The 11975-nt window shown below is 46.2% G+C and overlaps 1 protein-coding gene across 1 annotated transcript in view; it reads left to right on the forward strand.

The window, feature by feature from the left end:
- Positions 1-11975, forward strand: part of CACNA1B (calcium voltage-gated channel subunit alpha1 B) — a 186691-nt gene that overhangs the window by 108421 nt on the left and 66295 nt on the right. Inside the window, exons 26-32 of the mRNA XM_032232823.1 lie at positions 1439-1450; positions 5182-5278; positions 6509-6669; positions 8047-8184; positions 8978-9179; positions 10596-10760; positions 10871-10981. Of these exons, the coding sequence (XP_032088714.1) occupies positions 1439-1450; positions 5182-5278; positions 6509-6669; positions 8047-8184; positions 8978-9179; positions 10596-10760; positions 10871-10981 (886 nt within the window). The remainder of the gene's footprint in view (positions 1-1438; positions 1451-5181; positions 5279-6508; positions 6670-8046; positions 8185-8977; positions 9180-10595; positions 10761-10870; positions 10982-11975) is intronic.

Consider the following 11975-nt stretch of genomic DNA (forward strand, 5'->3'; position numbering starts at 1 on the left):
TCCTTTTTGGGGAATCTTATCCTTCTCAGTCAAATGTTTTTATTCTGTTCGCCATTGTCATTTCTTCTACGATGGAATTAATTTTTCCGTCAGAATCACGTTCTGGTAGACATCTGCAACAAATTCCCTTTCCTGTAACTTCTCCGCTCCCTTCTTCATCTCACTTGTTTTTCTGCAATATTCTGGGCCCATTGGCTGAATGAATGAAATTCTTGGTTCGCACAATACTGTTTGTTAAAACTCACTCACGATTGAGCTGGTTTTTTTGGGGGGGGGATAGCCAAGGTAAAACTAACCAAGTTTAGAATATTTTACAGACACAACACAAGGTTTGTTTTAACCATCTTAATTGTTTGTTTTTTGGGGGGTGAACAAACTAATGTTTGCTTTGGAGTTGATCATTCCTAATCTGGGCTATAAGAAAACTTACTATTTGAAGTAGAAATGTACTCTGCTTCGGAACATTCAGAGTAGTTTCTACTTCATCTATTTCTGCCCCAATGGAGGGAAAGCACTTGTGAGACACAACTTGCTTGGGAAGCTGGGAATTATTTAAAAGGTTTGAACCAATGGGATGGATGAATCTCTTTGAATCCACTCTTCACTTTTATATCCCAGCCCTGCATCAGTTAGATTGAAAGTGACCAAGATACTGCATCCAGTTTTGGTCGCCACAATGTAAAAAAAGATGTGGAGACTCTGGAAAGAGTGCAGAGAAGAGCAACAAAGAGGATTAGGGGACTGGAGGCTAAAACATAGGAAGAACGGTTGCAGGAACTGGGAATGTCTAGTTTAATGAAAAGAAGGACTAGGGGAGACAGGATAGCAGTCTTCCAATAGCTCAGGGGCTGCCCCAAAGAAGAGGGAGTCAAGCTATTCTCTGAAGCACCTAAAGGCAGGACAAGAAGCAATGGGTGGATACTAATCAAGGAGAGAAGCAACTTAGAACTAAGGATAAATTTCCTGACAATGAAAACAATTAACCAGTGGAACAACTTGCCTCCAGGAGTTGTGAATACTCCAACACTGGAGGTTTTTAAGAAGATGTTGGATAACCATTTGTCTGAAGTGGTGTAGGGTTTCCTGCCTAAGCAGGGAGTTGGACTAGAAGATCTCCAAGGTCCTTCCCAACTCTGCTATTCTGTATTCTGTAAAATGTAAAAAAGAAATGTGTTATTTTGGTGATAATGAACACAAGTATATGTATTTTATTCTTCCTGGTTACCCAGGAGGGTGGATAGATGCGGACTCGAAATTCTCACCTGTTTGTCCCCGCTTGAAAGGACAGGAAGTAGAGGGGCTTCTTTCCTGGAAACACAACCAGTGTGTGTGTGTGTGTGTGTGTGTGTGTGTGTTGCGGGGTTTTGTTCAGATTATTGTCTTCCTTGTGACTCTACTCTTTCTCTGTGTTTTCCTTTCCCTGGGATCGTCTCCATAGGAGTTTCATTGGGTAATATATTATTGCTCTTCCTTGTAGCGTTGTTATTGCCTGAAGATGCCCGCAGCCGAAACCTTCGTGTCCATCCATGTTGCCATCATTCCATTGAGTGCCCTCACCCATCTTGTCCTTCATAGTCTGCTGCAAAGCTCAAATGACTCATTCCCTCCAAATTGGGAAGGGGCAACCTATAGTCCCCGGTCTTCAGATATTCTGCTGGGAATCCATGATTCCCTGATCTTTCATTCCCACCATGACTTAACCAATGGAGCATCCTCTGCTTCTTTCTTTGGGAGATCTGTTTCACCAACAACCGTTGAACCTTCTCAAAGCAGAAACAAGGAGATCAGGGGCAGGTCCAGTCCAGTCTTTCTACTGAACCTAATTCATGGTCATTGGGTATGCTCAAGAAATAGGTCCTTTAAGGAAGTCTATGGAGATTCTCCCAGAGGTGCCTTTATTTTTTCCAAGAGGCAACTGGACTTATTTTTTGTATTGTGCTCCGCCAGCAGCCAGTGGAGGTGGCAGCAGATTCAGACAGTGAGGAGGGTTGGGGAGGAAGATGGGCCAGTCCTGGAGTCTGGGGAAGGCTCGGATGAGGGCTCTGTGTCGGAGGCAGAGAGGGGGCCAGAGCCATCTGACAGTTATCAGCTGCCTTCAGAGTCAGACATCAGTGAGGCAGAAGAACAGCTGGAGCCTGTTCCCAGTGTGCACATGCACAGAGTTGCCAGACAAAGGGAACAGCTAAGGAACATGGGTTGACTTGGGAGTAAGGGCACAGGTGGACGATGAATGGCCCCTCCCAGAGGAAATAAAAGAGGAGCGAAAGGGGAGTGGAGTTTGCAGGAGGCCATTAGTTCGCTTCATTGGTTCCTGACTCTCCGAGACTTCTTGCCAGGTTTTGCAGATATCAGCCTGGCAGCTCTCCAAGCCAGATAAAGTCTGTGACCGTAAATCCTCCTTTGAAAGACTTTACTGGATGTGAATGAGCAGAATGAGCCAATTAATAAAAGGTTTTTTTTGTTGGGACAAGGAGTTTGCTTCATGCTCTCGGGAAGCCCAGGTCAGAACAGTTCTTTCCTGAAGTTATTTTGCTTCTCCATTTCAGTTCTTCAGAACTGATGGAAACTGACCAAGGAGAGATTCTATCTAGAAATAAGGAGGAATGTTTCTGACAGTGAGAACAATGAACCCATGGAACAGAAGTTGCCCTCGGAAGTTGTGGAGCTTCAACACTGGAGGCTTTCAAGAAGGGATTGAACTGCCATCTGTTCAGAAATGGTGTAGAGTCTCCTGCTTGGACAGGGGTAGTGGTGGTGGTGGACTAGATCAGAGGTCTCCAACCTTGGCAACTTTAAACTTGGCAGACGTTAACTCCCAGAATTTCTGGAGTTGACGTCCACCAGGCTTAAAGTTTCCAAGGTTGGAAACCCCTGGACTAGATGACCTACAAGACCCCTTCCAACTCGGTTGTTCTGTATTCCATCTCCAAAGTGTTCCTCATCTAACCATCATGCCCATTTCTTGAAATCCATTCTTCTGCATGACTGGCCCAGCATCTTGGGGCTGCTTCCCATGATGGGCACGCAAGCCGTCGGTTGATTCCGTGGATCCGCATGGTTTGAGCGGCATGCGATCCAAGGTGGCCATCGGGGATCCTTGGCGAGATGAGACTGGAGCTGAGTTTGCTCAACTGGGTGGGCAAAGACCAAGAAGGAGTTTAAAGGAAGTCCTCAACTGTCCACAGTTCATTCAGAGGCCATTCGCAGTTACAAAGACTAGAGCCGTGGTAGGGCAGTGGTTAGAACGTAGCACTGCAGGCGAACTCTTCCCACTGCCAGGCGTTCAATCCTGACCTGGCTCAAGGTTGACTCAACCTTCTGTCCTTCCGAGGTGGGTAAAATGAGGACCCAGATTGTTGGGGGCAAGAGGCTGACTCTGTAAACCACTTAGAGAGGGCTGTAAAAGCATTATGAAGAGGTATATAAGTCTAAGTGGGAAAGAAGGAAGGAAGGAAGGAAGGAAGGAAGGAAGGAAGGAAGGAAGGAAGGAAGGAAGGAAGGAAGGAGCCTGACTCTGTAAAACACTTAGAGAGAGTTGTAAAGCACTGTGAAGCAGCATATAAGTCTAAGTGGGAAGGAAGGAAGGAGGAAGGAGGAAGGAAAGAAGGAAAGAAAGAAAGAAAGAAAGAAAGAAAGAAAGAAAGAAAGAAAGAAAGAAAGAGCCTGACTCTGTAAACCACTTAAAGAGGGCTGTAAAAGCAATATAAAGCAGTATATAAGTCTAAGTGCTATTGCTATTTCTTTTATTCCTATTCCTATTCTAGAGCCCTGGTGGCATAGGGATTAGAATTTAGTATTGCAGGCTAATTCTGCCCACTGCCAGGAGTTCGATCCTGACTGGCTCAAGGTTGACTCAGCCTTCCATCCTTCCCGAGGTTGGCAAAATGAGGATCCAGATTATTGGGGGGGAAATAGCCCCACTCTGTAAACTGCTTAGAGAGGGCTGTAAAAGCCCTGCAAAGCGGTATATAAGTCTAAGCGCTATTGCTGTTAAAGTACGGATGCAAAAGGAAGGACAGAACGAAACGGGAATGACAAAAGAAATATTATTTATTTATTGGGAATGATTAAATTGTTCAATTGTCCCCATCCGCCCCGTGGCAAAATAGCCCTCTTTCTGTTCTCGGAATGCCTCGATCTTGCCATTAATTGCGACTGGAACTGTGGATGGCATTCCTGTCTCTTTGGGAGAAACAATTATTTAGTTTTTTGTACAGGAAGATCCCCGTATGGCCACGTATGCAAAGCGGGGGCTTATTTAAGGCAACGAGTGTGAACGGCGGCCACCACCTCGGAGCACGCCGCCCAACTCTTTGAGTCCCGAAGCTTGATTCAATCCCCCGAATGAGATAAAATTGAGCGCAGTTTTATGTCATTTGATGGAATGTCCGTCGACCATTCCAGCGCCTTGCGTTTGTCGGCTGGGCCGTTTGCAACCGGGGAAGAAGGTGGTGGTGGTGGTGGTGGTGGTGGTGGTGGTGGAAGTGGGGAGAACGATACTGGCATGAAAACAAAGACGCTGCTCCCAGGGTGAACAAAATTCAAAAGCCGGGAATCTTTCGGTGGTGCTTTTCCGAATTGTGCTTGATTTCTGTGCACAGGAGAAGAGAAGATGTTGGATTTGGGGGTGCTGCCAAGAGAGGGGAAAATATAGCACAGTGATGGCAAACCTATTCGGCACCAAGTGCCCAAACCGGAACATGTATGAATGCATACTGGCCAACTGGTCTTCGTCAGTGCAAAAGCACCGGAAACCCAAAGACCAGCTCACTGGCGTTCACATGCCTCTTATTTGGCTGATTTGGGGTCATTTTTGCACTGTTTTCAGGCTGTTTTCGGACTATTTTGGGGGGCATTTTCAAGCCACTTTCTTGTTTTTTCCGCCAGAGAGCTGAAAAACAGCCTGGAAATGCCCGGAAAATGGCTGTTTTCAGGCCGTTCCGGTGGCTGGAAATACGCATGTGCACCCTGGGATCCAGAAGAGCAGCTGGCCATGGTGCGGATGCCCACAGAGAGGGCTCTGCAGGCCACCTCTGGCACCCATGCCATAGGTTCACCATCACGGATAGAGCAGATCGGGAGGGGGGGAATGCTCTATATTTTCCTAGCAGTGATGACTTTGCAGTGAGTTAAACCAAATCCTCTTCTTGCTGTCATGGTTTTTATTTTTTTATTTTGCAGAGGGAACAAAGGGAAGGATATTAACACCATTAAGTCCCTCCGTGTGCTACGGGTCCTTCGCCCGTTGAAAACCATCAAGCGTCTACCCAAACTGAAGGTAAGGCGTGGAATCGTACCACTGACTTAAGACTACCAGAGCAGGGGTGAAATCTACTTACCTTGGCTACCGGTTTGCAAATGTGAGCGTGCGAGAGAGAGAGCGCTTGCATGTGCAACCTCCGTGCATGCGCAGGGACTTCTGCGCTTGCGCAGAGAGTCAAAAGCGGATGTGATGACATCTGGGCGGATGGGTGGTGCCTGCTACAGAGCACGCCTGCAAAGGTAGAACAGTGAGGGGGGACGGAATCCACTGTGCCGCACAATTTAGATTAGCTAGGAAGCAGGAAATCCTTTTTTTTTTAAAGCCGGAAAGCTTTTTTTACTACTGGTTCAGGCAAACCGGTAGCATTTTTACTGTTGGTTCGGACGAACCGGTAGCATTTTTAACTACTGGTTTGGGCGAACCGGTAGCATTTTTAGTACTTGTTCTGGTGAACAGGTAGCATTTTTTTACTGCTGGTTTGGGCGAACCAGTAGCATTTTTTACTACCAATTCAGGACAACCAGTAGCATTTTTGCGACCAATTCAGGGGAACGGGTAGCATTTTTTATTACCAATTCAGGTGAACCGGTAGCACTTTTTACTACCAATTCAGACAAATGGTAGCATTTTTTACTACCAATTCAGGCGAATGGTAGCACTTTTTTACTACCAATTCAGGCAAATGGTATCACTTTTTTACTACCAATTCAGGTGAACCGGTAGCATTTCTTTCCTGCTGGTTCGGGTGAATGGTAACATTTTTTAGTACTTGTTCAGGTGAACCGGTAGCATTTTTTTTACTGCTGGTTTGGGCGAACCAGTAGCATTTTTTGCTACCAATTCAGGGGAACGGGTAGCATTTTTTAGTACTTGTTCAGGTGAACAGGTAGCATTTTTTTACTGCTGGTTTGGGCGAACCAGTAGCATTTTTTGCTACCAATTCAGGGGAACGGGTAGCATTTTTTAGTACTTGTTCAGGTGAACAGGTAGCATTTTTTTACTGCTGGTTTGGGCGAACCAGTAGCATTTTTTGCTACCAATTCAGGCGAACCGGTAGCATTTTTTACTACCAATTCAGGTGAACCGGTAGCATTTTTTACTACCAATTCAGGCGAACTGGTAGCATTTTTTTACTGCTGGTTCGGGAGAACCAATCCGAACCTGTACTAGAGGAATGGTAGGTTGAAAATCTGAGCGTGATTTTCTGATGATTCCGAACCGGTCTTTTTGCTCCCTTTGGCACAGGCGGTCTTCGACTGCGTGGTGAACTCCCTAAAGAACGTTCTCAACATCCTCATTGTCTACATGCTCTTCATGTTCATCTTCGCCGTCATTGCGGTGCAGCTCTTCAAAGGACGGTTCTTCTACTGCACCGATGAATCGAAGGACTTGGAGAAAGACTGCAGGTGCCACAATCTAATGGCAGGTTAGGGCAGGGCTGGAGTGGATGCAAACGCTTCCAGGTCTCCATGTAGCCAGAGGAGATAATCATTGTTTTTAAGGGAAGAAAAATGACCCTATCTTTATTAAGAATGCAAGAATGCAAAGGGACACTGTGCCTCAGTGGCTAAGACGCTGAGCTTGTCGATCAGAATGGTTGGCAGTTCGGCGGTTCGAGTCCCTAGTGCCGCATCACAGACTGAGCTCCCATTCCTTGTCCCAGCTTCTGCCAACCTAGCCATTCGAAAGCACGTAAAAAATGCAAGTAGAAAAATAGGGACCCCCTTTGGTGGGAAGGGAACAATGTTCCGTGCGCCTTTGGCGTTGAGTCATGCCGGCCACATGACCACAGAGACGTCTTCGGACAGCACTGGCTCTTCGGCTTTGAAACGGAGATGAGCACCACCCCCTAGAGTCGGGAACGACTAGCACAGATGTGCGAGGGGAACCTTTACCTTTAAGAATGTAAAACAGTCCTACAAACAGACTGCTCCAGGACTTTCCATAGCAGAGTAACAGAGTTGGAAGGGACCTTGGAGGTCTTCTAGTCCAACCTCCTTCCCAGGCAGGAAACCCTACTGTATACCATTTCAACCAACAAGTGGTTGTCCAATCTCTTCTTAAAATCCTCCAGTGTTGGAGCATTCACAACTTCTGGAGGCAAGTTGTTCCACTGGTTAATTGTTCTAACTGTCTGGAAATTTCTCCTTAGTTCTAGGTTGCTTCTCTCCTTGATTAGTTTCCACCCATTGCTCCTTGTCCTGCCCTCAGGTGCTTTGGAGAATAGGTTGACTCCCTCTTCTTTGGGGCAACCCCTGAGATATTGGAAGACTGCTCTCGTGTCTACCCTGGTCCTTCTTTTCATTAGACAAACCAAATTCTAATTTACTTCAGAAAACAATGCAAGATGAAGTGACTGTTATTCTCTCTCTCTTTCTCTTTCTCCCTCTCTCTCTCTCTCTCTCTCTCTCTGTGTGTGTGTGTGTGTGTGTGTCTGTCTGTCTCTGTCTCTGTCTCTGTCTCTCTGTCTCTGTCTCTCTCACACACAGAGACACAGAAACACACACTTATACAGGAACTCTTAGATAGGTTTAATATGCTTCCTATTTTAGAGAGTTCCCTTACTTGGCTGAAGAACTCAAGGGTCATTTGGAGTGCTTACATTTATCCAGAGATTCCTTCGCTGATGAATTGCAAAGCGTCCGATTTCCAGTGGGAAATAGCCAAATGAATAACTTTAACCCGGGTGAATTGCTGGTGAAAACCCTGTTGAGAAAACCAAACCCAGTTTTGACATGCGTCGATACGTGGCTTGTTTAAACCCCTTGTTTTGCCTCTTCCAGGGGCCAGTATCTGGCTTACGAGAAGGATGAAGTGGAAGCTCAGCCGAGGCAGTGGAAGAAATACGATTTCCACTATGACAACGTTCTCTGGGCTCTGTTGACCCTCTTCACCGTCTCCACTGGAGAAGGCTGGCCCACGTGAGTTGGCGTCCTTGGTCATCCTTGGCCTTATTTCTCAAGGGTGAGAAAAACTTCCTTGGTTTTTTTCGTGAATTTGAAAACTTACCTTGATCTCATCTTCCCTTCCTTCCTTCCTTCCTTCCTTCCTGCCTTCCTGCCTTCCTTCCTTCCTTCCTTTCTTTCTTTCTTTTTTTCTTTCTTTCTCTGTCCTTGCTTTCTTTCTTTCTATCTTTTTTCTTCTTTCTTTCCTTCCTCTTTCTTTTCTTTCTTTCTCTTTCTTTCTATCTTTCTTTCTCTCTTCTACCTTTCTTTCCCTCTCACTCTTTCTTTTTACCTTTCTTTCTTCCATCCTTCCTTCCTTTCTCCTTCCTTCCCATCCACATCTCCTTCCTTTCTTTTTCTCTTTCTTTTTACCTTTCTTTCCTTCTCACTCTTTCTTTCTTTTTACTTTTCTTTCTTCCATCATTCCTTCTTTTCTTTCTCCTTCCTTCCCCTCCACATCTCCTTCCTTCCTTTCTCTGTTTCTTTCTGCCTCTTTTTTTCTTTTCACCTTTCTTTATTTCTTCCATCCTTCCTTTCTTTCTCCTTCCTTCCTTCCCTTCCACATCTCCTTCCTTCATTCCTCTTTCTTTCTCTCTACCTTTTCCTTTCTTTCTTTCTTTCTTTCTTTCTTTCTTCCTTTCTCCTTCTTTCTTCTTTCTTCTTTCTTTCTTTCTTTCTTCTTCTTCCTTTCTTCCTTTCTTCCTTCTTCTTCCTTTCTTTCTCCCTCCCTCCCTTCCTCCCTCCCTCCCTCCCTCCCTCCCTTCCACAGTGTTTTGAAGCACTCCGTGGATGCCACGTATGAAAACCAAGGCCCGAGTCCTGGCTATCGGATGGAGATGTCCATCTTTTATGTCGTCTATTTTGTCGTCTTCCCATTTTTCTTTGTGAACATTTTTGTAGCTCTGATCATCATCACTTTCCAAGAACAGGGAGACAAAGTGATGTCTGAATGCAGCCTGGAGAAAAACGAGGTACTTGTTCTGATTGGAGACATGGCACGCAGTTCCCCTTTCTCTAGGATTACGCGCAGGGGTGGGTTTCAACCGGTTCGCGGTGATCCCCACAAACCAGTTGATCGGCGAACCCAGAAGTAAGTAACTTCCGGGAACAGCGAAGGGCCCACCCGCCCGCCCGCGCTCCTTACCGGTCTTTGAAGGCTTCTGCGCTTCCACGCAGGCGCAGGGCACATACAGCGCCTGCGCGATTCTCCACGAGCAGCTGGAGCATCACACAGGCGCTAAGACGCATGTGTGAACTGCGCACCTGCACGAGGACGCCGCCGGCCCCATTCCAACCGAACCGGTTGGAACGGGATTAGCAACCCACCACTGATTACGCGGTTGAGTTGAACATTGAGTAGCAAAAGGTTTCAGAACATTTTGGGGAGGGGAGAATCATGCCTTGTTTCCAAGATTTTCTTGCTTCACCCATGCTGTTGGTCCAGCTGCAGAGATCGGCTCACATCTCAAAGCCGATCAGATCGTGACATGAAATGTGCAGCCAACTATTTTCTGTAATTGCAAGTCCAAAGAACTGATGGTTCGGAACAGGGGTATCAAACCACCCGGCGGGGGGATCCAGTCTGTGGGGTGTTTCAATCTGGCTGATGGGGCCATCCTGGAAAAGGCGAAGGGCCAGCCCACAGTGCCGATGCCAGTGAAAACAGAGCTCTGGTTTCTCTGACAGAGGGTTGTGGCCCACCAGCGGACAGTGGAGCTGGTGGCAGATTCGGACAGCGAAGAGGTTGGGGAGAGGAACACGGTGCTGGAGTCTGGGGAAGGCTCTGAGGAGGGTTCTGTGCCAGAGGCAGAGAGTGGGGCCAGGGCCCTCCAACAGTTATTGGCTGCCTTCAGAGTCAGACATCAGTGAGGCAGAGGAACAGCTGGAGCCTGTTCCCAGTGTGCGCATGCGCAGAGTTGCCAGGCGAAGGGAACAGCTAAAGAACAGGGGTCGACATGGGAGTAAGGCCACAGGTGGAAGGTGAATTTTAATCCCATAGGGAATAAAAGAGGAGCGAAAGGGGAATGGACTTTGCAGGAGAGGAATTCCCTGTAACCTAAATAAAAGAATTTTTTGTCGGGACGAGGAGTCGGCTTCATGATCTTGGGAAGCCTAGGCCGGAACAGGTTGCAGGAGGCTGTCGCAGCCAAAAATGGAGCTCGGGAACCCGTTTTCTCTGGCAGATCACTCTGGCCACCCCGACACGGGTGATGTCATTCTGGCCACGCCCACCCTGACCACACCCACCCTGAGGTCAAACACAACCTTGATAGGAAGTGAAATTGAATTTGACAGCCCTGCTTGGGAAGAAGGCCAGGAGGAGGGAGAAGTAAGATTGTGTTCTTGTGGCTTTCTCTTTTCACCTTGCTGTTCCTCTTCCCGCGCAGAGGGCCTGCATAGATTTTGCCATCAGCGCCAAGCCTTTAACCCGCTACATGCCCCAAAACAAGCAGTCCTTCCAGTACAGGATGTGGAAGTTCGTGGTGTCCCTTCCTTTCGAGTACTTTATCATGGTCCTGATTGCGCTGAACACCATCGTGCTCATGATGAAGGTGAGCAACAGCTGGGGCGATTCCTGGGGAGGCCCGTTGGAGTAATTTTGACCCATTTTTTCCGCTTGCTGAAAGTTCTCTTTTCTTCCCCTCCCCTTTCTTTGATTTAGTTCTATGGCGCCCCCGAACCCTACGAAGATATGCTGAAATGCCTCAATATTGTCTTCACCTCCATGTTTTCCCTGGAATGTATCTTGAAGATCATCGCCTTTGGTGCATTGGTGCGCCCTTTATCTTATCACTGTCAAAGTCAAATTCTTTTTTTTTTTAGCAGATTTTTATTATTATTTTTTTCCCTTCTACAACACCTTACAGTCCAGAGGTGGGTTCCTACCAGTTCGCACCTATTCGGTAGAACCGGTTCGTCAAATCTACCGAACCGGTTAGAAGAGGTTCCACCAGTGGACCCGGAAAGCAGGCCACACCTACAGAAGAGGTTCCAAAAAATTTTGAAACCCACCACTGCCACACACACACACACACACACACACACACACAGACTGACACAGAGAGAGAGAGAAAGAGAAAGAAAGGAAGAAAGAAAGAATGAAAGAAGAAAGAAAAAGAGTGACAGAGAGAGAGATGAAAGAAAAAAAGAAAAAAGGACAGAGAGACAAAAGGAAGGAGAGAGAGAGAGAGAGAGAGAGAGAGAGAGAGAGAGAGAACACATGGCTGGCAAGCCACTCCCACCAGGTCACATGGCCGGCAAGCCACTCCCACAAAGGAGGCCACACCCACAGAGTAGGTTCCCAAAATTTTTGAAACCCATCACTGTTACAGTCATTACATCAACATTGTTATGTCATCATACCTGTACATGTATATAATATTTTGCTTCTATATTACACACCTTTATACAGAGTTCTATATATATTTATATATATTGTTTTTTTGGCTTAATTAATTTTATTCTTGTTTTGCAGCCATTTGCACCAATTGTTCCAAATTTCATAATATTCCGACTCTTCTTTATCTTTTAATTTCAGTGTTAATTTGTCCATCTCTGCACAATCCAAAGTTTTTTTTTATCACTAATTCATCTGAGTGGGTATTATTTTGTTTCCATCATTGGGCAAATGCTATTCTAGCTGTAGTTAACAGGTGTGTTAATATGTACTTAATTTTCTTTGTATATTTCCCTTTGATTATTCCCAGTAGAAAGATTTCGGGTTTGTATTTTATCTGTTCTCCTGTAATTTCTTGCACCCATTTCCA

The sequence above is a fragment of the Thamnophis elegans genome, chromosome 16 (assembly GCF_009769535.1).
Source record: "Thamnophis elegans isolate rThaEle1 chromosome 16, rThaEle1.pri, whole genome shotgun sequence".
NCBI classification, from domain to species: domain Eukaryota; kingdom Metazoa; phylum Chordata; class Lepidosauria; order Squamata; family Colubridae; genus Thamnophis; species Thamnophis elegans.